The 26,526-nt window shown below is 42.4% G+C and overlaps 1 protein-coding gene across 2 annotated transcripts in view; it reads right to left on the bottom strand.

Moving 5' to 3' along the window:
* CDH4 (cadherin 4) overlaps positions 1–26,526 on the bottom strand; it is a 650,110-nt gene that overhangs the window by 28,073 nt on the left and 595,511 nt on the right. For both annotated transcript variants that reach the window (XM_065414321.1, XM_065414320.1), the window contains 2 exons: positions 11,009–11,194; positions 3,066–3,319 (listed from right to left, as the gene is read on the bottom strand). In XM_065414321.1, the coding sequence (XP_065270393.1) occupies positions 3,066–3,319; positions 11,009–11,194 (440 nt within the window). The remainder of the gene's footprint in view (positions 1–3,065; positions 3,320–11,008; positions 11,195–26,526) is intronic.

The following is a 26,526-nucleotide window of genomic DNA, read 5'->3' on the forward strand; positions in this document are numbered from 1 at the left end:
ATGAGGCTTACTTAATTGCCTGCCAGTATACGGGCAAATGATCGGTCCTAAAATATCTAGCTAAACAACGTGGTCGTACTAGATCCGAGAAGAGCATTAAAACAAATTCATTCTTTTTCACTAGATCAGAGGTGAAAGATTCACGGCAAAACCAGGAACCACGCAGCGGTCCCCTGAGTTCCTGATAGCATTGTAGTCTTGAAATTCGGACCAGGTGGTTCAGCACAGCTTCATCTGAGGCACATTTTCTGCAATCCCCAGGGGTGCCCTGTTAGGCCCAGAGGCCGGGCAGTCTCAGCTGGAGGGCCCCCAACTGTGGAATTTATTCCCCCACGGATGCTGGAACAATTTCTACAGTTGGGGGTGCTGAGAGCCATTGAACCAAACTGTAAACCCTGTATACGTGCAGCACCCCCCGCACCTGAAGTCCCAGCACCGATGTACTCCCCTTGCCAATCTATCATAGCTCAAGTTTGTTAGCATTCTACAGGGTTGGCTCTATAGAGCTTGGCACATTCCAGTCAAACCTTTTCCAAATGGCTCTAAACAGAGGCACTCTCTTTAATTTCTTTTAAAATCTCTCTTCATTGCTCATGATTTCTACCTGGCTTACTTTTCTAGTGTGAATGGTTGTTGCTATCTCTCATGTGTCCAGGAGCGGTAGAAAGGACCATATTTTATGTGATTGACATAAACAAACACACCTGGGCTTATTTTAGAGACAATTTGGGCTTATTGATGGTTTTTGCATCAACATCCTGCAAAATTCAAGGTCCCCTGATACGTAAGCAGGTGAAACTCCATGGCTTTGGCTGAATTTCACTTTCAGGTTCTGGTTTGTTTGAAGTTGGAACTCAAAGTGAAAATTGAGCAGCCTGAGTCCAGTCTGGACTCAAACAACAATACATTGTCTGCACAAGCCCCTGCCAAGTGAAACTGTTACGTTGCGTGGAGCTATGTGCTTTAAGGCGATTGTTTTTTAATATCATTGTTGTCACTGTGCCCTTTCATTGCTGAAAATGATCAGTGATCCGGCCTGCAAAGCTGCCTTTATGGATTCGTTTGTGGCTAAAGAAGATAATTTGAGATGTGACATAGGCTATGATCACTGACAAAAGCTGTGGCTTGTTGGGGGATGTTCTTAAGCCCGGATCTTTCCTTTGGGAAAATTATATTTAATAAAAGACTATAAAAGCTGCTTGCAAAGATATAGTGGCTGGATCCTGTTCTCAGTTAACTGAACACTGTTTAGGAGATTAGTGTATACATATGTATCTCCCATTCATTTCACTGCTTCGAATATTTACCCTCTGGCATTTTTTTTTGTCTAACTCAGCAGTGCCAGCTGGGAAGACAAGACAAAAACAAACCAAAACATCATTTTGCATTGTTCACAAAAACTGCTGGGGGAAAGTCTCAACTGAGCCTACCAATATTTTGTAGCTTCTTGCAAAGCCATGGAGTCACTCTGCCCTGATGAAACCCAGGTAAGCGAGAGCTACACTTACATTTAAAAATAGTGTGTTGCTGGATCCGAATTTTCAATGAAATGTGTGTCCTGGGAATGCTGTGAAGAACAGCTCAAGTAACTTGCTGTCGATATATAGAGAAGATCATGCAAGGTCCTATGTGTGTGCCAGGCAGTCAGAAGAATGGCTCAGCCCAGCCAGTCATTCTCCCCAAAACTGGAGAACGTTACAACTAGCAATTTTCATTCTGGATTACAGTCCAAACATCCACAGATCAGAGAGAGTATTTGATCAGAATGGGAACTGTTCTCCTCTATGGACTTCAAAACTGGGTTTAGTGGGGAAGGGAGGGAAATGAAGATCCTTCAAAGCAGTGGTGGGCAACCTGTGGCCCGCATGCGGCCCATCAGGGTAATCTGATTGCAGGCCGCGAGACATTTTGCAGACGTTGACCATCCACAGACACTGCCGCCCGCAGCTCCCAGTGGCCACAGTTCTCTGTTCCCGGCCAATGGGAGCTGCGGGAAGCAGCAGCCAGCACGTCCCTGAGGCCCGCTGCTTCCCGCAGCTCCCTTTGGCCGGGAACAGAGAATAGCTGCCACTGGGAACTGCGGGGGGCCGTGCCTGCGGACGGTCAACATCAGCAAAATGTCTCGCGGCCCGCAATCAGATTACCCTGATGGGCCGCAGGTTGCCCACCACTGGCCGCGGTAGCTGCATGATTCAAGCCTAACCGTTTTAAAAGTCAGGCCCATAAAGTTCAGTGGGATTTGAACATGCATCTGGAAGGTGCCCAGGTGCTCCTGAAAGAGGGATGAAGGATGGTCTTGTGATTCATTCACTAGAATGGGACTCTGGAAAAGTAGATTTGGTTCCCAGCTTTGCCACGTTTTCTTTGTGACATTGGGCAAGTCACTTAGGGCTGGATTTTCAAAGGTATTTAGGCACCCAAAGATGCAGATAAGTGCTTTTGAAAATCCTGCCTATCTGCATCTTTAAGTGTCTAAATACCTTTGGAAATCTAGCCCTTAATCCTTCTGTGACACCTGTAAATTGGAATAATATTACTTCTTTCCACCTACCCTTTGTGTGTCTTGTCCATTTAGACTGTAAACTCTTTGGGGCAGGGACTGTCTATGATCATGCATATGTACCTAGTATGGTGGGGCCTTAATCTGAGGAATAATAAATATGTTTTATACTGATAAGGGGACGTAGCTCCCCAAATGATGATTGATTTCAGTGGGGGTGGGTGAAGGCTCTCAGCATTGCTCAGAATTAGACCCTTTCTGAGATTCACTTATGTGATGCGGGGTCTGACAGTGTCTTACTTCACAAATAGCCCCATTCAGAATCTCACCCATTGGTATGGTCCTGAATATTAAAGGCTGCTAAGTGTGTTGAGAGCTTTGGATGGAGGGTGTTAGAGAAGTGCCAGGTATTATAATTACATTATATAGGATAGTTTATGCAGTAGATTCTGATTGGAGCATACTGTTGCTTTGATTGTTCTGACTGATGCATGCCCCCAGCCTTCTCTATCCTAACTCTTGCTCTTGATTTTATACTACCTCCTTTGTCCATCTGGTTTCCCACCTTACTGCTTGCTGCATGAAGCGATCAGGATCCACAGCTGAAAATGTTGTCAATGCCGTCCCCATGGGCACCCCTTCCTCCAGCCTGATCAACTTGTGGTTCGTTGGAAAATAGGGTGCCTCATTGATATCCGTGACTGAAATGGTGACTCCTGCTGTAGACTGGAAGGACATCTGGATTCCGCTTGCTAGTGGAGCTTGGTTTGACACCATCACTGTCAGCATGAAAGCCCTGTTCATTTCGTAATCGACAGCCTACAACAAACAAGCACACAAGATAACCCCATGTGAAGAATAAATCCCACCTGCTGGTGGAAATCTGGAAGATTTAGAATGGGGTCAGTACCATAGGTCACTGTGTAATCTAATTTCTGGGTGTAGGGCCAGGTTCTGCTGTCAGCTGCAAAGGTGTAAATCCAAAGTAATAACCACTTCAGCAAACGAAGTTACTCCAGATTCACACCTGTGTAAATGAGGTCAGAATTTGGCCCTTAGATTTCTGGGAAGTAAGAAAACAGGATAAAAAAATTGGAAAGACCAGGAAGGATTTTCTCTAAGTTTTGGTCAGGTGCTAAGTATTTTCCAGAAGGGAAGGAGACTGACTTTAGGGCCAAGTCTACACTAGGAGTACTTTGCCAGTGTTTAACTAACCCAGTATCAGGGGCGCTGGAACAGAGGGGGCCATGGGGCCCTGCCCCCCCCCACTTTTTACCAGCGATAAGGGCAAGCGACGGGGGGGGGGGGGGAGAGGGCAGAAAGGAGCGAGTGGGGGGCAGAGTCTTAGGGGTAAGAAGTGGCATGGGAGTAGGGCCTTGGGGAGGAGTGGTGCAGGGGCGGGGCCTCAGGGGGAATGGTGGTGTGAGGGCGGGGAGAGGAAGAAGGGGCGGCGCCTTGGGGTGGCGCGGGGCCACGGTTCGGGCGCCTCTGCCCCCCACCCCACTTTTAAGATGCTTCCGCCACTCCTGCCCAGTATACTATACTGACAAGGTGCTCCTAGTGTGGATGCAGCTTTTGTCATCATAGCTGACTCCAGTCCCCCCGAGCAAAATAATCTATACCAGCAAAAGTGCAGTTTTGCTGGTATAACTGTGTCTACACTAGGGGCTTCTGCGGGCACAGCTCTGTCGTCAGGGATCACACCTCCTCCCACCCCTGTCCGATAGAACTATGCTACTAGACGTTCGTAGCGTAGACCTGGCCTACCGTAGAATTCAGATTTCAGCAACCGCTCCCACCAAGGGCAGCTATAAAAGCAACAAGCGTAGCCATGTTCAAAGGAATTAGACAGGTACTTAACAGAGTTATTAGCATTAAAGCTGCTGGCTAAGTAACTGGGTCAGACTCAGTGGACTGCTGAGCCTGTAGCGTTCCTAGTTTCCTCTCAAGGAAGATTGTATGTGAAGGTTGGGTCGCAAGGTACTACAGCTGGTTCGGTAAATCATCCTGGCTCCCACTGGCGCCTTTGAAAGCTGGTCGCGCATGATGCTTTACGGTTACTCACACATTTCCAAAGGTATGTTTTGCCAGTGGGTGGCTGTAGATCTCATTTCAACATACACAAAAGGAGAGCGTCTCTTAGAAGCGAGAGGGAATAAAAAAGCTTTACCTGGCATAACTGATTGAACTGCAGAGTAATAATAATCTCTATACCGTCCCTTGTAATTATTATGAGGGTAGCTTCTAATCATACGCCAGGGAGGCTTGAGTTATGCAGTATCACACCTCTGCCCATTAAAACACGCTTTGCCATAATTTATTAATTTAGAAGTATATTAATTCCCTCTAATATGTCTTCTAATGTGATGACTATTGACTGGCTCTAGAGGCTGAGTGCTAGCGTCTCAGCTGGTGTAAACTGGTGAAACTCTACTGACTTCTATACTGATTTGCACCAGCTGAGGCTCTGTCCCCTATGTTCCATGTAAGAAACAGGAATGCCAGGGCTGAATTCAAACCATGGAAAGGCTGGTCTGAGGCTAATGGCCACAAGGGAAAAAACAAATTCCATGGAGGAAAAATGGCAAAAGGTAAAATATTGGAATCTATGTTTGACTGAAGTGCTTGTGCAGGGTTCCCATTACTAAATGATTTCTTGACAGGCAGGTCCAACACTTACTTAATAAATAAAAGGAACTCAGACAGACTGATACCCAGAACACCCACCAGCACTGGCGCAGGGACTTACGCTGCTTTCAAGAAAGGAGGCACATTAAAACTTCTTAATTCAACACTATTTGAAGCCTTGGAACTGTTCAGCTAATGTGTTTCCAGCTCCGAACACTCCTTCTAGTCTCCTTAATTCATATTCATTAATACTTCATTTTCCTCTGCACTTGCCTTTTGCTAAATATATCAAACTAAAAAAAATTATTTATACACATTCAACCCACCGTTCTGTGGGCTGTAGCTCATCAGATGAAGATATGTTGAGGGACGGGGCCCATAAAGCAGAAGACAGTACATTGATATGCTACGGGAAGCAGAGATTTGTTAATGAATTCAGAGTTGTGGCCTGGCTCTTGGTTCCAAGGGAACTAGTTCAAATCTGTCTGTTCTCTCTCACCCTTCAAGCCCTTGCCAAGGATTCCTGAGCATCCCTTTTAGAACCTTCTTCCCTACAAGGCTCAGTATTGTAGCCAAAACTTCCTTAGCCTAGGCTGGAGAGGATGCCTTCAGAATGTGACAATGATCAGACTTGATCCGCTATCAGTGCTGACACTAGAGGCCACTATCAGTTCTCTCTAATATTTCTTCCACTGTGCTGAGAATTTACTGATTCTGTACTGTGTTCCACACCCTTTGCACAACGGGAGTGGAGACCGACTGCCAAATCCTAAGCCTCCCCTGGAACGAGGGAGTCCTCAGCAGGTGCAGACTGGTGTAGCTGGTTCTTATGCCTCTCTCCCTGTGGCCCCCCTCCCCAGCAGAGGGGTGCACTGGGGCTGGAGGGAGTTGTTCAGGGGCAGAGAGAGGTGGGCAGGGGGGAGTGGCTGGACTGCGAGACACTCTGGTAATCCCCAGCTGGTAGATGGTCCCTTGAGGATCAAGTTAGAACAGCCTCCAATCTGCACCTGAGGTTGGTCAGGGAATCAGAGGGGTGCAACTGGCTCCCTGACAGCCCTCTCAGTCTCCTGGCTTAGCAGAGAATCTGGCTTTGCTTGTTTTAGGTACGCAAAGGGAATGCTAGGCCCGAATTCAAACCATAGAAACACTGAGGCCAGTGGAGAGAATTCCATAGGGGGAAAAAATGGTGAAATATGGGCTCTGTATTTGACTGAAGTGCTTGTGCTAATCTTCCCATTGCTAAAGAATTCCATAGCAGTCAGGGCCATTTCAGCCCTACACAGACTTAATACAGCACATGCCCTGGACAGCATCCATCAGGGAGACTCTTACAGAGCCCTGACTTCAACTTAGAGCTGACCTCTGTGAAGAAACCCAATGGTGCAAACGCTGTCTGCCCTTTCCCAGGGCTGCAAACCCACCGGGATGGCAAGCTATGCAAACTGCACTTCCCTGCCTGAACGGAGGTCCATCCAGTTTTCAGTATAATAGCTGCGTGTAAACGGAATAATCCGCGACTATTGATATTAACCTCAAACTTTATTTCATTTCTGTATGTCTCTGGGGTACCATATGGTTTATCTGAGCGTACGGATGGCAAATGGGTATGCAATGGGTGAGCATTAATCAGATGTGACGGGACAAACCTCATAGTGGTTTGTTCCTCCAGTTCTCAATTCTTCACACTGGGCTAACACTTTCCATCTTCATGTCACTGAAAATGCTACATATTGATTAGCCCAACAGCAGGAGCAATAGCCCAGAAATATGTAACATCTTGGATGAGAATATGTCTCAGGCAGAATCTGATTCCTCATGTATTTCTTTTATTATATATATGTGTGCATGAGAAAGAGATGTATGTGTATTCATATGATATATTACACACATACACAAACACAATAAAAGAACATTATTTAAGATTGCAAAGTCAAACACTCAAAAGACAGGAAATTCCAGAATTAAGGTTGCCTGTGCAACTGCTTGCCACCACAAAAGTGGTTCTGCACCCGCTGCGTGTACACCAGTTGGGATCTATATATGAGGGGTGCGCCCACTTTTGCAGGCACTATCCGCTGTGTGCACAAAATTTGAGGCTGTCCAAAAATATGGCTCTGACATCTTGTCTTGGGACGCACAGCTCAGCCCTCCTATGAGCACAGTGGCTCAAGTTACCTAGGCACAGCTGGTTAAAACAGAGGGCTTACACTGTGTCCTTCTCTTCTCAACATACTTGTAACTGAAGGGAACAAATTTGCTTTATGCTATTGTTATGCCAAGAGTGAGATCATTAACGGAAGTATCTCCATGCAGAGTACATAATACCGCATTAGTGAGCTGGCTGCACGGGGCATCCACAGCTGCTCTTGGAGATCATGTTCAGACTCTGCTGTGTCTCTACTGAGGGGGAAGTTACTCTCTCTCCATTTATAAGGCTTGCAGTGGAGAAAAGGGCCTTGCACCCTCACAGGAATGATATGAAAAGCAAAAATGAAACTGTGTCCTTTGGTGATCAGACTGGAAGGGCACAGGTGGTTTTGCTGAGAGCTGGTTAAATGCTGCAGAAACAGCCTTCACAGACATTCATTTGAGTTCTGACTGGCTGTTTGGTTTGAACAGCTTTATTAGGGTTACCATACGTCCGGATTTTCCCGGACATGTCCAGCTTTTTGGTCCTCAAATCCCCGTCCGGGGGGAATTGCCAAAAAGTCGGACATGTCCGGGAAAATAGGGAGGGAGGGGTCGTGGGGCTTGGGTCCGGGCTGGAGCCGCTGGGGCCATAGCCGTAGCGGCCAGCGGGTGCTTGGCTGCCGGCCGGCGCCGCTCACTCTGCCAGGGCCGGGGCCGGGCCGGAGCCGCTCGGCCGGAACCGGGGCCCGAGCCGAGCCGGCCGGAGCTGCTGGGACCGGGGTTGCTTGGCCGCCGGCCGGCGCCGCTCGCCCAGGGCCGGGGCCGGCACGCTCAGCCAGAACCGGGGCCGGCGCCCCAGGGCCCGAGCCGGGCCGGAGACGCTGGGGCCAGAGCCTCTTGGCCGGGGCCGGTGGACTGATCACTCAATGAAGCAGTGAATCTATGACATACTTCTTCAGCCCAAGAGTCTGTCTGTGAGCCTGTGCCTTCGGGTGGTGGGAAAGAACTGGCCAATAGATGCCACAAGCATCTGAGGGATCTGAGGTCAGTTTGCACTCAATCCCCCAAAAGTAAAACATTTTGTCTTAACTGAAAAGGCTCAACAGTTTTCAAAGCAGAAGGTGAAATCCAGAGTCTTTCCTTCCCCACCAGGAACAGTTAGTCAGAGGCAGTTTTCTCTCACACTCTCCTGTTGAAGAGCACTGAGAAACAGGGCCGGCTCCAGGCACCAGCCTGGCAAGCAGGTGCTTGGGGCGGCCACTCCAGAGAGGGGCAGCACATCCAGCTATTCGGCGGCAATTCGGCGGACGGTCCCTCACTCCCGTTCGGAGCGAAGGACCTCCCGCCGAAGTGCCGCTGCAGATCGCGATCACGGCTTTTTTTTTTTTTTTTTTTTTGTGGCTGCTTGGGGCGGTCAAAACCCTGGAGCCGGCCCTGCTGAGAAAGTCTTCCAGTTTGATAAGAGTGAGAAACTTAGGATGTACAGAAGGAGCAGGTGAGGTTATCTACTAAAGACATTCTATATAATTTCAGGCTTTGAGCTCAGTGTGACATGACAGGATTTTCGGTGTGATTCGTTGAATTGTGATCACTATTGGTTATATAGCAATGGAAAATCAGCATTGGCATCAATGGCATCTTGACAAATCTGTCCTGCTTTTTGCCTGCAATTTCTGAATAAGGGATGGTTCATTATGCAAATGTCCTGGTGTAGCAAGGATGATCATGTAAATCCCTTGGTTTTCATTTTGATGTAGCTCTAAAACTACAGTCATGACACTTTATGCTTTGCTAGATTAGGAATAAAGGGCTTTTTTCTTTTAGTGAAAATTGTATGAGTGTTGGCATTTCTACTTCAGATCAGCTGCCGAGGTGGAAAAAAGTTAAATTGTTTCATTTTGCCATGTTAAGTTTTTGTTTTTTAAGCAGAATAACCCCCTCGCCCCAACCCAACCAAATCTGAAAAGGTATTTTGATGTTGCAGCAGATAAGGCTGTCAGTCATCGTTAGAGAGCAATAAGAGTGATAAATAAAAAGACCTGCTGAAATACCATCTAGCAGGTAAGATGATGCTTCCTTTAAAGTCTCAGCAAAGTGGCATTTGCAGACACAAACACACAGCCTAAGGGGCAAAGAATAGGACAAGCTCACACATTCCTACCACGGGAATGTGAATGGCATTTCACTGATGTCATTTTTCCTAATAGTCGAAGTGTATGTATTAAGAATGACTGCAATTTGTTAGCGACGAGGGAGTGTTTTTTCACCCACAGAGTCGTTCTCTAATTGTGCAGCTCTTTACATTTAGGTGCTGCTTCAGCACTGTATTTATTAAAACTTTTTTGTTAAGAGAAGGTCACACTTTTCAAAAGGTGGAGGCTTTGTTCTTGACAGCATAAATAAATCTTTTCAGGTGCAGCGCATGGTACATGTAGGGCAAGTTCCTTCAGATCACAGCAGCCTATTCATGCTTTTCGCTTTCTTGAGAGTCAGTGGGAACATCCGTAGGAATCTTATCTACTAACTGATTCACTGAATGTTGAATGAATGTAGCTGTGTTCTGACTGCATTTAATATCTGCAGAGGCATTCACTGCCTGCGGCGGCTGGTCTTATGCAAGTGAATGTGAAACAAGCCCTCAAATGAAGACTGAACTCGTGCTCTTTGGAAGGGTAGGGGATGAAGGGAAATGGAATTTGATACCTATTCCAAATTTTCTTAGGGTTCCAGGTTCCAAGCTGTAGCATTTAGGACATTGTAGAAACTGGATGACAGTGGATGAGGCAGAGCTCTGAACTTCACATTGCTCACTTCCTACTTCTGCAGCAATATTGAAAGCAACAAGCTGTAGGTTAAGAATATCCAGGGACCTGTTTCTCAAGGAATCTTTGGGCCAGATCCTCAGCTGGTATAAATATGTATAAAGCCATTGATGTCAATGCAGCTGCTCTGAGTTGCACCTGCTGCATATCTGGCCCACAAAGTGTGTTGATGGTTTGGTATCGGTAAAGCAATAGCTCCCAAACTTTTCAGGCAACTTTACTAGAATCATAGAATATCAGGGTTGGAAGGGACCTCAGGAGGTCATCTAGCCCAACCCCCTGCTCAAAGCAGGACCAATTTCCAACTAAATCATCCCAGCCAGGGCTTTGTCAAGCTAGACTAAAACCTTTCCTGCACCAGCTACGGATGACTTCGTCCCCTTTCCTCTTTGCCACCAACAACCTCATCCCTTCTTGTGACAACAATCCTCCTTCCCTCCCTGCTTTCATAAGATATTAGGTGTCCAGGTTTTGTGCTGCTGCCCATCTCACATGCAGATGGGTCTGTTCCAACCTTCGATGGAGTGTGGTGCACTCCAAATCCTAGAATACGTCAGACTGGGCAAGGCTACAGAGTACAATCTCCACTATAGTTTGGAGCCAGAAAATGGTAAGACAAACAGGAGTAGTACCTAGAAGTGCAGCTCAGAGACTGGCTCCTACGTTCATCATGTGAGTGTTTGTGAGGGCTTGTGGTGGCGCAGCCAAAGAATGAGAGGGTGGTGAACCAAGAATTAGTGGCTTGTAGTACAGTATGCATGTCACGTGCTACAGAGAGAGATGGGAAACAGCAGATGGAGATTCAAGCACTGACATTCCCAGGCAAAGAAACATGAAATAATGGCAGACTTCTGGGAATCCTCCTGGGAGTAATAGCTTAGAGGGTCACAAAGACTGACTCGATTTGGCTCCCATTGAAGTCACCTACCTTCACCACAGTTACCATGCCTTCATTGGTAATTGGATCCGTCCGAATGGTGAAATGACCAGAAGGATCTCCACTGATAATACGGTACACGGCGTTCCAGTTGGGGGAGTGAGGCTGGTCCCGGTCCACCACAGTCAAATTTGCAACCACAACTTCCACTCTGTTCTCAGGAACCTCCCCGGAATACTGCAGTCAAAAGACAGAAACTGTTATGAAGAGTTCTTAAGGATTGCAGGGCTAAATCCCCAGCTGGCTTAAATTAGCATAGCATCCTTGAAGTCACTGGAGCTATGTTGATTTACATCAGCTGAGGAAGTGGACCTCAGTGTTCAGAGACGGTACTTGTAATAAAATAAGAGTTAAAAGTATTCTCAGTTACTACACCTGCCCCTGAGTCCCGTTGGCACTTGTGGTTTTACAATTCCATGTTCTTTTCTTTAAATGTTTTTCCCCACCGTGTTGCTGTCTGAAAGACCTACACAAACAAATGCGTGAAACTGACTAAGTGGCCAAGAGAAACAGCCAAACTGTTGTCAGATGTGCAAAGTAAGCAAATTGGGGGGAAAAAAGAGATTTCCCCTCCTTAGTAATCACGTTCAGTTATAGTAATCGGAGCTGTTAATTGTGACAATAGGAGATGAAAAATGTCAGACCAAAGTGATTTTTAAAAAAATTTGACTGTGTCCCTTTAATGTAAAACATTTTCAGATACTCAGCTTTCAAATGATGCAATCTTATAGCTTGATTTTATCTAATTTTTCTTCTTTCTGCTTTTGATTTGATTTTGCCTACTATTTTTCTAGTGATTTTTTGCGTCAGCCTTTCCTATAGGTTAATTCTATTATTTGTTTTCATGAACCACATCCAGTTTATGCATATTATGATGCATTATCTGCCTTCCTCTCAATTTTCTGCTTTCAAAACCTTGATTTATCATATATCTGGTCAAGAACCCTTGATAGTTCATATTTCCTGCCTTTAGGGCCCAAAAGCTCCCACTTAGACACCTAAACAATGCCCAAATCTTCAAATGTGCTCAGCAGACTGACGCTTCTATTGACAACAATTGCGAATCAACACTTAGATGGGCATACAGCAAATTAAACACCAGGCAAACAATGGAGCTGCTGGCTCCAGTTCTGAAATTGAAACTCAAGCCCCAATTGTGGGCTCGAACACTTTTGAAAATCTGGCTCTTAATATGTCTTTATGCAGAAGTATGCGAATTACAACAAATCATTATTTTGTTATTTAGCTGAAGATTCCCTTTAAAGAAATATTGTTCTAGTCTGACACCATTCAACATTTTTGTTTATATATACTTGCCACCAATATATAACATTTCACATCTGACAGCAAAAAGTTTTAATTTGCCATATGCCAATCTAAATGTAGTTTTGCCCTTTAGTGCTGTCTTTAATGACATTTTGCTGTCTTTTCACTTATGCCCCTGTCCTAAATAAGTTTTCATTAGCAAATACAGATGGTGTTTTTGCCTACGTCCATTAGGTAGTGGAGCAAAACAGTGGGATGCCACTTATTAATTCTAGTTCTAAAATATATCATAGTTCCTCTACTTCTCTTTGTTTCCCACTATGTAGCCAGGTCTTTATGTATTCTCAGGCCCAATTTGGAATCTCTGCAGCATTCAGTTTAAGCAGGGGAATATCATATGGAAATGTATCAAAAGCCTTTTGAAAAATCCATTAGATCATGTCATCTGCACACTTCTATTATCAGTCTTGTCTGAAACCTGCTCAAAAGAACTCAAGGAGATTAGTTAAGCAGGATCGTCTCTTGCTAAATCCATGATGGTTATATCCCATTGGATTAGATTAATGTTGTACTGCATGCCAGCGATGACAAGTTGATGGCTCTTTGGCTTGCTTGGGCAGTTGACTGTACTGTGTTAAAATCAAGGTATCATATTTGCTGTAATTCCAATGGAACTAAGCATGTTAAATTGAGTAATGTACATATCCCAGGTCACTGCCAGTTTCTGTCTTGAGCCCACGTGAGTCACATGAAATTTAAAGATTTAATCTATCCTATTGCTCAAATCTTAAAGCCCTCAGCCAACTTTTATTTACTCAAGCTAAACTCCCATTGCCTTTAGAAAGAGTTTTGCTTGCGTAAAGACAACAAGAAATAACTGTGAACTTCAGAATTTGGTCCGCTATTCATTTAACTCTTTGTGGGACCAAGTAGGATGAACTCATTCAGAACAAATCATTGATAGAACTTTTTGCAATAACAGTGGACCAAATCCTGCAAGATACTGCACATCCTTTACTCCCAGTGGGCTATATCCTGTAAGGGGCTGAGTCTTTGAGACATCCACTGAAGTCAGTCCTTTAAGGAAAAATCCTATGGAATTTAATAGGGATGAAATCAATAGAATTTAATAGAAATAGCTCTAAAAGCCTTTAGACTTTGAGAGAGAACAATATTCTCTCTCAGGGTTATTTTGACCCATCAGATATAATTCTCTAGGATGTGTTTTGGGGCTTCTTTTTTTAAAAGAAGCCTCCAGGAAGGTTATTATTTTATGTCAGACTTTTCCATAAGGGTGGGAGTCACAATGCTCAGCAAGTATTAAGCATCTTTCAGGATTTGGTCCATTCAGGTCATTGGGAGTTGATGGCATCTGAGGAAGCAATCAACCCTTTACAAGATCCAGGGGTTTCCGTGGAAATTGGTCATTATGCATACAGGGCCAGACCAGCTCGGGTAGATCAGAGTAGCTGCACTGAAGTCAATGGAGCTATACCAATTTACACCAGCTGAGGAATGAATCCTGAAAGATACTTAACACTTTGAAGTCTACATCAATTTTTTATCAGCTGTGGCTCAGTACTCATTGTAACCCACTGCCTCAGCCCTCCGGTCTATCTGACACTCTTCCATTGTTTATGTAAGCATGTGCTGTAATGTGCCCACAATTCTGTTTGCTTTTCATAAAATTAAGTAATGAAATTAAATTACATCTGGTACTGGACTGATGGGAGTTTGGAGATGCTCAAACATATTTAACATCATTTCCTCCCTATCCTGAAGTAACTGAGAATGATGAGCAGTGCGATATTTTACTGTGCTTTCCCCAGGCCTAGTAAGTTTTCTTTAATGAAGAGTGCAAGGGATTTTCAAATAGCGAGAGGAGTATCTCTGCTCAAACATTGTAAAATAATAAGGGGTCCAGAGAGAAGTGCTGGAATAAACAAGAACAACAACTCAGTAGTGCCTGCCCTATACTTGCTGCTTTATCACGAGTGTGATTTTTATAATGTCAGGTAAAAGGAGTACAGTAATTAGCAGACAAATGTTTTCAGAAAACAGACACCATATTCCAGCTTGTCCCATGATCTTCATAATCCAGTGTGCTCTGCACGGACTCCACCTGACACACATGGGAGTCAACAGAGCTCATCCCTCTTGGAAGCACTTGCAGGATCAGGCCCTAAATGCACTCATCAGTGCCATTTTATGACTTTGGGCAAAATGAGGCAACTCAGACTTATCCATGATGGGAAAGTTACAGAGATCCTGTTATTTAACCTATGAAGGGAATTGGTTTTTCTTAGCAACAAAACTTTGGTCTCCTCTTCCAGGCTAGTTTCTACAAGCAGTTGCCTCCTTCTAAGGACTGCAGCCCAAATGAGAATAGAGACAGGACATTATAATGTAATGTGAATCAACAGTGTGCATGAGAACAGTCTCTGCGACACCAATGTGTTCACACTGGATCCATGTAATTGCAGACCGCCCCCACCCCCTTCCTGGTGTTCCAATTGATACATCTTTCAGAAGAACAACACCAGAAAGAACCATACTACAAACGAAAAAGAAAAGGAGATTTCTCAATAAGGAAGCAAGATTTCAGTCAGAAGGACGCTTGTGAGAATCAAAACAGGCCCTCATTCCCAGTGGCCACTGCTGAAATCCAAAAGTGCCTGCTGCTTCTTGTTCTGGGATTTGCATCATCTCTGTTTGCAGGTATGAGGATGAGGTAAGACTATTTTTGAGCTGAGTTGATTGTTATGAAACAGCTGTTCAAAACTTTCATTATAGAACCTGAAACCACATGAAACACACCTACATTTTAGATGTAAGGACAAACTTGATGCCCAGCTTAGGTGTGTCGAAAGCGAAGGTTTGGGAGCCTTTCAAATGAACCCAGGTACAGTTTTAATTGACCCTGGATTCATTTAAGATTTTAACATGAAACGCATCTATTTTGACTGAGGTTGACTTTGAGATTGTTTATGCCTGAAATTCAAGAGGTGCAAACCCATATGCACTGAAATCAAAGAAAAGGATGCACATGGCCTCTTACAAAGCAAAACTGTAGAGTTTCACCCAGCTCTGCAGCAAGCATCACGTCTGACATAAATCTCGTGTCAGTTATGAGCAGGCATCACACAGGAATCATATATCATATAAAATATTCATTGCTTAAGATATTTTATCATCATCTACATCTTCACTTTATCCTAATATTGTAACATTTACTTGTATTCATCTGTAATTTATTTTGCTTCATTTTCTATTGCTGCATTATGAAGCTTTTCATGTTCTTAGTCCTTTATTTTAATCTCTCTCTCGCTAGTTATTTTGGAATTGATTGTTATTCAGTCTGAACATACATTATGAGATAAATAATTGGTCTGCCAATTTACCATGATTTCTTAAACCTGCCCTATTCATCTGAAGTTATGTAGGTTCCATTTTTTTTCATATTGGCATGATTGTAAAAGATCCTCTCACTGGCCTCTAGAGTTGGCCTGTTTGAAGTCATATGGTGCTGGAAAGGTAATAATTCATTTTGATTTCCAGGCTGCATCAAATTATACTGAAGTCATTTAACCCTAGAGTTTATTTTTGTCTTGCTCAGTACTTGACAGCACATATGTTCAAGCATCACTCAAAGGAGGAAATGGAAAGAAGCAGGGAAATGATAAGTTCACACACGATGACTTTATGACTTTGCAGCATCTTCTAAGTCTAGTCTGAACTGTAGAGCCAAGCACAGTGGAATAAAACCAAGCAGCTCCTTGCAGCCACTCCCAGTGTGTGCTGATGTGAGATGGCTGAATAGGGAGAAAAATTATTCAGGTTCATTTTGGTGACTGCTACAGGGATTTTCATTTCTTCCATGTTAGCCCCTCTTTCTCTTTGCCTTTCATGAAGATTTGCTATTGCAAAGATTGCTCATATGAATATTTGTAAAAAAAGTGAATTTCTGATCTCTAACCATAATTACAACACAGAATTAGTTGTGAGTAGAAGCAGTTTAGACGGGTTAGGCTATCCACACAGAAACAATGCCCTGTCATGTAAGTGACCAACCGTACACCCTGAATATCGAATCACACATACCTAATACCCATAGGAATGCTTGTACGGAACAGTTTATGATCAGTCCAGAAGTTGAAAGTTGTTTCCACAAAATATTTAGCAAAGAATTTTGAATATTAAATAAATTGATAAAAACTGTAGTTTGTTGGCAATTTGTGTAAAGGAAAAAGGGTTAGATTATCCCAGGGGTCGGCAACGTTCGGCACCCGGCTCGCCAGGGTAAGCACTCTAGCGGGCCGGGCCAGTTTATTTACCTGCTGACGCGGCAGGTTCGGCCGATCGCGGCCCCCACTGGCCGCGGTTCGCCGTCCCGGGCCAATGGGGGCGGTGGGAAGCCGCGGCCAGCACATCCCTCGCCCGCGCCGCTTCCCGCCGCCCCCATTGGCCCGGGACGGCAAACCGCGGCCAGTGGGGGCCGCGATCGGCCGAACCTGCCGCATCAGCAGGTAAATAAACTGGCCCGGCCTGCTAGGGTGCTTACCCTGGCGAGCCGCGTGCCAAACGTTGCCGACCCCTGGATTATCCTATAAATCATTAATTGAGAGTTCTTTGCCCAGCTTCAGCATTGAAACAAGCAAATGCCATGCTAATTGACTGCTCCTATACCATGTTTATACACCTGCATTTTTACTGTTAGGATTAAATAAGTCTTCTACATCTCAGAAAAGCCCAGAGAAGTAAAACAACTCCAAATTGTACTCTTGATCTGACAACTGGATATTTAGATCAATAATCCTCTATTTTTTTCTCTCTATATCTACTACCAGTAATTTTGCTTCTCTTCCTAGCAGCCTAATTGCTGTTTTCTTAAGCCTTGCCATCAGTTCTCTGACCTTTAATTTTCAATATAATTTGCTGTATGGATGACTGCACTAGGTTCACAAGTTATCCGATCTAATCTGGTCTCTATGCAGATTGGGATCTCAATTTCTGTGCCAGTGTAAATCTGGAGCAACTCTCAAAATGGCTTCAAAATTGTTACTCTAAATTTACCACCCCATAATCAGAACCTGGCCCTAAATCTCCAAATTTTGAACAAGATGATCAAGCCTTGTAAGTAATGTACATCAGATTTTTTGTGTAAATTGGGCAGATATTGCAATTTTAAAGTGTTAATCAGATTTTATTAAAGGCCTTCTCAGTGGCATGTGTTCTCTTTCTAACACTGATCGTGTTCTAGCTACCCCTAGCTCCACAGCCCTTCTCCTGAAGAGTAGCCCACTGAACACCTCCTGCCTACCCTATCATCAAGTGACCAATCAGCAAACTCCCTTTCCTTTTTGTGTTCATTCTTACAGTCTCTCTCGCGCAAACACACACTGCACTACACTTCTGTGTGTATTCACTTGGATCAATTCAGTATTCATTTCATGGGTACATATGACACATCAGACTAGTTATATGCCATGTGGCAAATGCCTTCCAATGCATAATCTGCAAAAGTCCAATACCATTCTTGCCAATTTGTAGTTTTGCTCCATTGGCCCAGCTGTCACATATCCCATTATGAAATGAATTACTTGGCCTGGATACATTTGCTCTCCACATGTTCTTTAATGATCTGCAGGAGTCAGCCTTGTTTTAATGATGTTCAGGAACATGGATTTGGTAGCTCACCAACTTTTAAAGGCTGATCTGGAAGTGCTAGCTTTATCTTCACCATTTGGTGCTACTAAAATGCCCATCTGACTGAAAAGCTCTGACACCTGTGAGTGAGGTTCTAAGGTCTATTAAAAGTGTTATGTATGCATACTACCATCTTGTTTATTTACAAATGTGTCTTGATTTAGGGCTTATAAAGAGAACAGTGAGTGGCAGAATTTAAAGAGGGGGGAAAAAAGGCTAGGAAAGAAACAAACTAGTCAGAGATTGGTTCATTTGTTTACTTACAGATGTTTAGGGTATCTTTTCTATTTCTCTTTCACTCAGTGGGCTTGCTGGCAGGATCCCACTAGTATGTCAATATGCCTAGCACCAATGGGCTAAGCATTTCTTCCAATTGTTCAGGTCCATTCCCTGACCCTGTTTGATGCTGCCTGGTGTTTGCAGCTAGGACTGTGGGATGACTTTGTTTTCTGAGTACAGCACCTTTCAGTTTCTAAGACCACCCCTTGACTGTGTGCAGAGACAGCAACCGTTTTGATCTCAGACTTGCTGAGAGCTGTTGACTTCACTGTTGTTCTTTACCAGTGTTGCTTTCCTTAATCTCAAGTAACAACTACATTTAACTGAAACAGGATGGTTTGCTCTTTGGATAAGGAAACATAAGTTCAAACTAAGAACTTGGAAAGAAGAAAATGTGCTCTTGGGAATGGCACATCCTATCCTCCTTGCTCTGAGCACTAGAAATGGAACTTCTGTAATCTCAGACTCTTACATTCAAGAGAGCCAAGCTTGGATCCAGTTTTAACCTTGCATCAATGACTCCCAGAGTACTTGTCAAGGATTCACAGACAAGAGGACAGAATGGTGGAAGGCTTTTTTTTTTTTTTTTTTTTTAAAAAAGCTTTGCATTTCTCATAACAAAAGTTATTTTTTTCATCCTTAAGATGTTACATTCTTTTTACAGTATGAAAAGATGTTATGAAAATGATGACACTGAGACACTGCTTTGCTGCAAGATAACCATTTCTGGATAAATATATCATATGAAACGAAGCCCACATATACATTTATACATTTAATAAAAATGCTTTACAACACAAAGGAGCTTTTAACAATGTTCGCATGAAAGGTTTAAAAAGAGATTAAAATTATGTCCTTGGAAAGGTGCACAGTCTTGTAGAAAGAAAATTCTACATTAACCCCATGCAGGAAAGTTGTATGTTATCTGTATTTAAAAGGCTATAAAGTACTACTTTAATCAACCTACTTGACTTTGGGGACTTTCATGTCTCACTGAAACTCACGAAGTCTGGCAGAGCGTGGCTTCTAGAACACAAAAGCCTTTAATCTGTAACCTGGCACTCTTGTACATTCAAATCCTGATACTATCACCTTGTTAGGAAGAAAAATTGTGAATTTATCCAAAATGGGATCTCATCCAGTCTAAATGATGTAGCCTTTGCAGCAATGACCTTTAACAATGGTTGTACTCAACAATAAAAGATCTTATCTCAAGATCCAATGGAAACAGTGTATGTTAAAATTCTGATCTGATAGCAGAGACTTCTATTTTCAAGTTTAGATGAGACGCTCTTGAACAGTCCATTTGCTTTCTTGTCTAACCCACCTTTGTTTCTTGCCTGAGGAACAAATGGCATGAAAAAGAAACGGGTGCATTTCTGATGAATATTTGTCAGGTTTCATTAATAATGCTACCTTTTAAATAAGGGCATAGACGCTAAAACTGCGGGAACTGGCTACAGAAACCTACAAAGCTTAATTCTGCTAATAAAGTAAAATAGCACTAACTCTTTGCACTGATATAGCACTTCTTTACAATGATAGGCAAACACTATAGCCTGCATTGAACTGAAGCACAGAGAGGCTGTGACTTGCCCAAGGTCACACAGAAAGGTAGTGGTTGCGTCAGGATTGGAACTCAGGTCCTGTGCTCAGCGGCCTAGACCAGAGCGGCCTCCTGAGAATATCATGAATTAAAGTACATACTTTACAAACACATTCAGGTCAGTCCAGGTTAGTCTCTCCATCACCACAATAAATAAATAAATTAAGGGAGATATCCTATCTCCTAGAACTGGAAGGGACCTTGAAAGGTCATCAAGTCCAGCCCCCTGCCTTCACTAGCAGGCCCAAGTACTAATTTTGCCCCAGATCCCTAAGTGGCCACCTCAAGGATTGAACTCCTAACCCTGGCTTTAGCAGGCCAATGCTCAAACCACTGAGCTATCCCTCCTTTATAAGACAAAGCTATATGCATTGCCTTATAGCTCTCTGATAGCCATCAAGCTGTTGCAAAGCAAACGACAAGATATGACGCCTGGAAATGAATTGCATTAAACACCGTAAAGCAATGCTGCAGATCAGCTAGCTCAGCAACACTTCAGTCAGCAATTTCCTCCTCAGAGTTTCACAATGCATTGATTTCAAAGAAGAGAAACCAAAATGATTTTACATCCCTAGAAAAAAAAATCAACAGAATTAAAAACAGCCCTGGGTTATAACCCAGCCCTGTAACAACTGGTTGTAAAGTTCTGTCTGTAGTGGCTGCAGGATCTTATCCTCCTGGACTCAGGAGCAGTGCTAATGGGACTTTCACCTTGCAACAGATGGTATAAGCAAAGCTCTTCAAAATACAGCCTTAGGTCCAGATTCTGCCATTATTATATTTATATTAAGCACTTACCTTCCTGAGACTTGGCTTCCCATGTGCTCAGGACCATGGTGAAAGAAATGATCAAAGAGGAATGTTTTGGGGCCAGATTCCCATTCCAGTTACACAGTTGAATAACTTTTGCTTTGGTGTAACTGAGATCAGAACCTGGCCCCCAAATTCAGGAAGGCACTTAGGCACATGCTAAACTTTAGGCATTTAAGCCATCCCATTGAAGTCAATAGGACTATTCTTGTGCTTAAAGTTAAGCATATGGTAAAATACTTTCCTGAATTGGGGCTTTGGTCATTTGTATGCAAACTTTCTTTTTACATAAGTCTAACATGAAAATCCTCCTTTAACTACATTAAATCAATTTTAAACCTGATGAACTCTACTAATTTGTTGGAATGCATAATTAACAGGCCCCAAACCTTATTCTTCTTCTCTATACCTTAAAGTGGCAAATCAATATGCTTCATTTGCTCAGATTTTACAAAACCTTCCCCCCCCATTTAGAATATAAACCCACTATGACAGACAAATATTCAGTGATACAGTTCAAACCACAAGCCACTGAAATGCACCCCATAGATCTGACTCAGTACTTCTTGGTGAAATTTGTATAGAACAAGCTGTTTTAATTCATGCAAGTTTAATAAAGTTTCACAAAGAAGGGCCTTAAGCTGATAAATCTAGTTTAGGATTTTCTTATTAACTGCCCACCTCTCATAATGAGTTTTTAATTTATTTTTTTCAGATTTTAAGGCATATAAAAACTGTTCATGTACCTTTGGGATCTGAAGGCAGCTATTTGGGAAAAGAAGACATTTAAGAGTACCGGAATTGAATTTTTCATCTACACCATAATCCTAGTATTGAGATTTATAACAAGTTTCCTCTGTAGCAAGGCTCAATCAGTCTGCATGGTGATTTCTTCTCAACCATATTCCATGCTGCAATGGAAAACTCTGTTGTTTCCAGATTAGTTTCAGAATTCGCATATGGAATTTTTTTTTTATGACTGGAACTGTACAGCAATACTAGACCGGAAAATCCATAAAATCTGCTGTTTATTGATAGAGCCCCCCAATTCAGTGAAGTATCACTGTTCAAGAAAGGCACTTAAACACAAGGTAAAAGTAAAGCACATCCTTAGGTCCCATTGATGTTAAAGGGACTTAAACACATGCTTTTCCTGAATCAGTGCCAAGATGATTATCACTATTTGCTTGCTGCTACAAAAAAATTAGTGTACCAACATGCAGCAGAAAAAAAATGTAGGCCCAGCTGCAAAATGCAAACATAAAGTGAATGTAAGGAAATTAAGTCAATGTTTTGATGGAGTGGCTAATATAAGGGGTAAAACAATAGTAAACATGAAGGCCTGGCTACTTAGAGTAATGTGGAATAGTAAAGAATAAATAAATAGATAAAATAAATGGCAAATAATGAATGGACCTTGGAATGAGAACGAGAGAGAGAGAGAGGACTAGAAAGAAAAGGAGGACGAGGACTGGGTCTTTTCTGAGAAAGAGAGAGAGAGACACACACAGCTACATTGGAAGAGATAGGGAGGAAACAGAAGAGAGGAAGGCTGTGTGTGTTGTGTCAGGGGTGCGTGTGTGCGTACGTGTATCTGATGCTTGGTGCCAGGAGAATGGTACTTTCTCTTTTGCAGTTAGATTACTTTATTATTGCGTAAAGCTGAACAGTTTGAAAAGTTCTAGCGTACTTAAAAAAGCCATGTGAAACCTTTTGAAAGTCCTCTCCATTTCTAATTCTTCCTGTACTGTGTGTTCTGACCCTTTTCACTGCAATTGGGAAATATTAAGGCATCCTGGACAGTTAGAAATATTTGATAAAAGAAAAGTCACAGCACTACTAAATCCTTTGCTAAGTTATTTTATTTAAGTATGTCACTGAAGATTTTATAACTGAAATGTGCTTAACAGAATTCTGACTATATATCCTCTTATAATGGCATCCTTGGGAAGCAACTGTTTTTAGGCCAGTTAGGTTTTAATACTAGGTCAACAGGATGTTGAAGATTTTTTTTTTTTTAAAAGCCCAGCCAAAGAAGTTAGCATATTTCAGAAAGAGAAGATTCATTTTTAGCCCTTTAAGACTATGGATTTACTATATGCATCCAGATTTCTCAAACTCCAATCAGAATTATTAAAATAATCTATTACAAATGGGTATTTGCCTTGAATTTGTTCCGTCAGTTGTGTCAAATCTAGGCCTATAACGATACAGCACATTTTAGTGTGGTGCCCTGGTTTACAAAGCAAAGGAGCCAGGCCTGGTGGAATATAAAGGATATAAAACAATGAATCATAAAATCACAAGAGATACAGTCTTTTTCAAAATTCCTAATTATGGATTGATGCTGAAGGTAGATTAAAAAAAAGGTCCAGGTGAGGGCTGCATGGCATTTTTGAATAGGAAAATTAGGCTGATACTGTCCTCCTGAAACTGATCAAATGAGACAGTTTGGAAAGAAAACATCTGAAATCTCAGCTGCTCTGTGGTTAAACTGCAAAGCAATATTTAAAAAACTATGACAGTTGGAAGTACAAGGGGTATTGAATTAAGATCTGAGTTGTTGACCCCATTTGAAAATCATTTTCTAACTGTGACAAAGCCTGCTAACATTCAGAGGCATTTGTATTCAGGTCAATAGCTTACTCACCCTTTCATCGAAGGTCTAATGAACTATCAATGTTGTAGCATATACTGAGCAAGTTTCACACCTGTCTTTTGATCTGGTGAGCCTAACTTAATACATGCAGTTGAACATATGCACAAAACCTGTGCATCTCTTTGGTGTGCAAACAAAGGTTTTGCACAAGCAACTTGAGCATCTAATGGCCCAACTATTTTGTGTTCTCAAAATATGTCCAGTTTTGCAGTCCTCATTTGCACACAAAACACTGGGTGCACAAAATCAGAGACCAGCTGAAAATGTTGCCCAAAATTTACTGAAGAATCATATAATATGGCATTCAAGAAATTAAGATTTTAAGAATCCTAATTTGTGACCCAAATTTCCAGGCCATGCCAACACTTTGGGTCAAGGTTCTAAAAACAGATGTCTAAGTTACACATACACAAAATATAAATGTGCATGTGCAAAATGGATAATTGAATGGACAGCTGAATGTAGCTACGTATTTTGCATGTCCAGATCCTCAGCTGGTGTAAACTGACTTCTCTCTAATGCTTTAGAGGAGCCATGCCAATTTACACCCAAAACATGTAAGCACATGCTTAACTTTAAGCATATAAGTAACTCCATCACATTCAGCAAAGTACTTTAAAACATGCTTAAATTCCAGTGAAGTTAATTTGATTTAAGCACACACCTAAAGTTAAGCATGTGAATAAACGCTTTGCTGAATTGGGGTCTAAATCCCTATTTTTGAAAATCCCCATGATTTGGAGTTCTGAGATCCAGCAGGAAATATTGGCTTTATTCCTCCAATGAAACTTTCTCAAAAGCTATTTTTTGATAGAAAGAATGCACCACGGGCTGTGGTAGTGGTGTCTAGTTGATACACATCAGTTGGATGGAGAACACTGGTGTTTTGCCTCAAGATTTACCACTCAATGTAGGTAGGGTGGAGATCATTTAATTTAATTGTGGACATTTTGTCGGCAACAACTGGTAATGTTACATCTCATTGCACTTTGGCACTGGCATCTTTTTTACACTCTGGACATTTCATCCACATTATTACATAATGCATATTACAAGGGTATGGTTTTATGGTTTCTTACTCCAGATCCCATATATATATATTAAATGGAGAAGGAAAATTGTGATGAGACACTATTAAATGAGCTATCACAGTAGGAGATGTAACACAGCCAGATGTTGCAAATGAAATAGCTCATGACAAATGGTCTATGACAAGATAATGTGAGAGCTGATGTGGTGAAACTATACTATATAGAATGTGTACGATCACTTCAATATACAGCTTTAGTGAGCAGGTTGATAATATTGAATATGTTGCATGAGCCAACAAAAACCATCATGCTAGAATATCAAACATCCCCAACAGATTATTGTGTGTTACTAGGGGTACGTGCATGCAGTTCATTCCCATTCATGGGAATTAGATACAGGCACTGAGAGGACAGAAAAGCTCTTAGTGTTGTAAACTACGGCTGAGCACATACTTATGATGTATCCATTCACTGAGGTTATGTTGTAATTTTTGGATTTCAACTACTTATGTGTTGTGAAGCAGGGAATGAATAGTGCCATGGGCTCTACCTCCTGTCCGGCATTGTAACTCTAATTGGCCAAAACTGTGCTTTCTAGTGTAGAAAGAGATGGTTGCATTATTCTTGATTTTAAACCAAGAAATACATGGGTCCAATTTAAGAGTGATCAGTCAAGCATTTTTTACTGCCTTTTTGGGGGGGAGAAGGGGTGCAACAGGGAATTGAAATCTGTAATGAAATTTGTCATTTCCAAATTTTAAATGCACTGGTCTTTGGCAATTTACAACTCCAAGGTCTGAAAAATTCATTATTAACAACTTCCATCAAGGGTGTTCCTGAAACCAAAATTACTTAATCAACTCAATTTAGCTTCTTGCGTAGACCTAATTCAGAAAAACTTTATCTTCCTGAATTGTTATTGCAATTAATTTCTTTCCCCTTTTCTTTTCTGCAGCAGACTACGTTACAGTAATTAGATATTTTATAAAAATGAGTTATATTCATTGAGGGTAGCTTCACTTTTACATTTGATTAATCATATTACCACTGAGGTCTGGGGTTTGTCTCCAAGGAAAGTTTAATGACCTCATTTTAATTCTTCTTTTAACCACAGAGCAGGTATAAATGAAAAGAAATAAAATTATCTCGCCCCCCGCCCAATCTCAAGATTACATTTGATGGTTTTGCTGTGTGACTGACCCATTTACAGGGAACAGTCTATCTGATTCTAATTAGATACAGGGCAGAATCAGGCTAAATAGAGCCTTGAACTGTCTCTTAGTAACCCAAGCTCAGTATAGTGGTGAGGAATCAGTGCTCCTGGAGCAAAATGGCAGCCAGTTTTTAATACCTTGGATATCTAATTTAGGAATAATTGGGCAATAAATATACTAAAAACAAATAAGCAAGCCAAAAGGCACTGAATTTAGATTTCAATTAAAGGATTTTATTTGTAAGGAAAATATATCAGGGAGACCAGATGTTTGTGTGCGTGTATAATGGGATCATTACACTTATATCACTTTAATTAGTTTGGAGGCACTCAGCTATGGCACCACCTTGTGGCTACCTCTGGGGATTAGCACTGTCCCAGTCTGACACCCCCTCCTTCAGTTGCGCACCCCTGGGTCTCTCTCTCTTAACTTGGGTGATTCCTCTTTGTGACACTGGACATTGGCCAAACTGTCTATCTGCAGTCTCTGGCAGTCTGCTGATCCATTTCCAAGTCTGTGCCACTTTCCCAGTGGCCAATAGGGGAACCCAGGCCCCCGAGTTACTCCAGGTTCCTGCCCATGAACCCTATGCTCAGCAACCACAGTCTGAGGTGGGTGAGGCGTTGCCTGGACAAACTAAATGCTTTCCTAAGGGTGTCAGAGGAAGTGGACCCAAGTTCCAAAATTTGTATTGATTTATGGAGTTTTGTTCATTCTATAAAAAGGTGGGAACATCAGTGCAGGTCAGATCAGTATATGCTTCAGATTTCCAAAGCTTTGGTGGTCAGACCTGGGGTTTTGGTTTGGGTCTGTCATAAATATAAGGGAAGGGTAACAACCTTTACGTATGCAGTAACATAAATCCCTCCTGGCCAGAGGTACAGAATCACTTACCTGTAAGGGGTTAATCCGTTCAATTAACCTAGTTGGCACCTGAC

Source organism: Emys orbicularis, chromosome 12, assembly GCF_028017835.1.
Source record: "Emys orbicularis isolate rEmyOrb1 chromosome 12, rEmyOrb1.hap1, whole genome shotgun sequence".
Taxonomy (NCBI): domain Eukaryota; kingdom Metazoa; phylum Chordata; order Testudines; family Emydidae; genus Emys; species Emys orbicularis.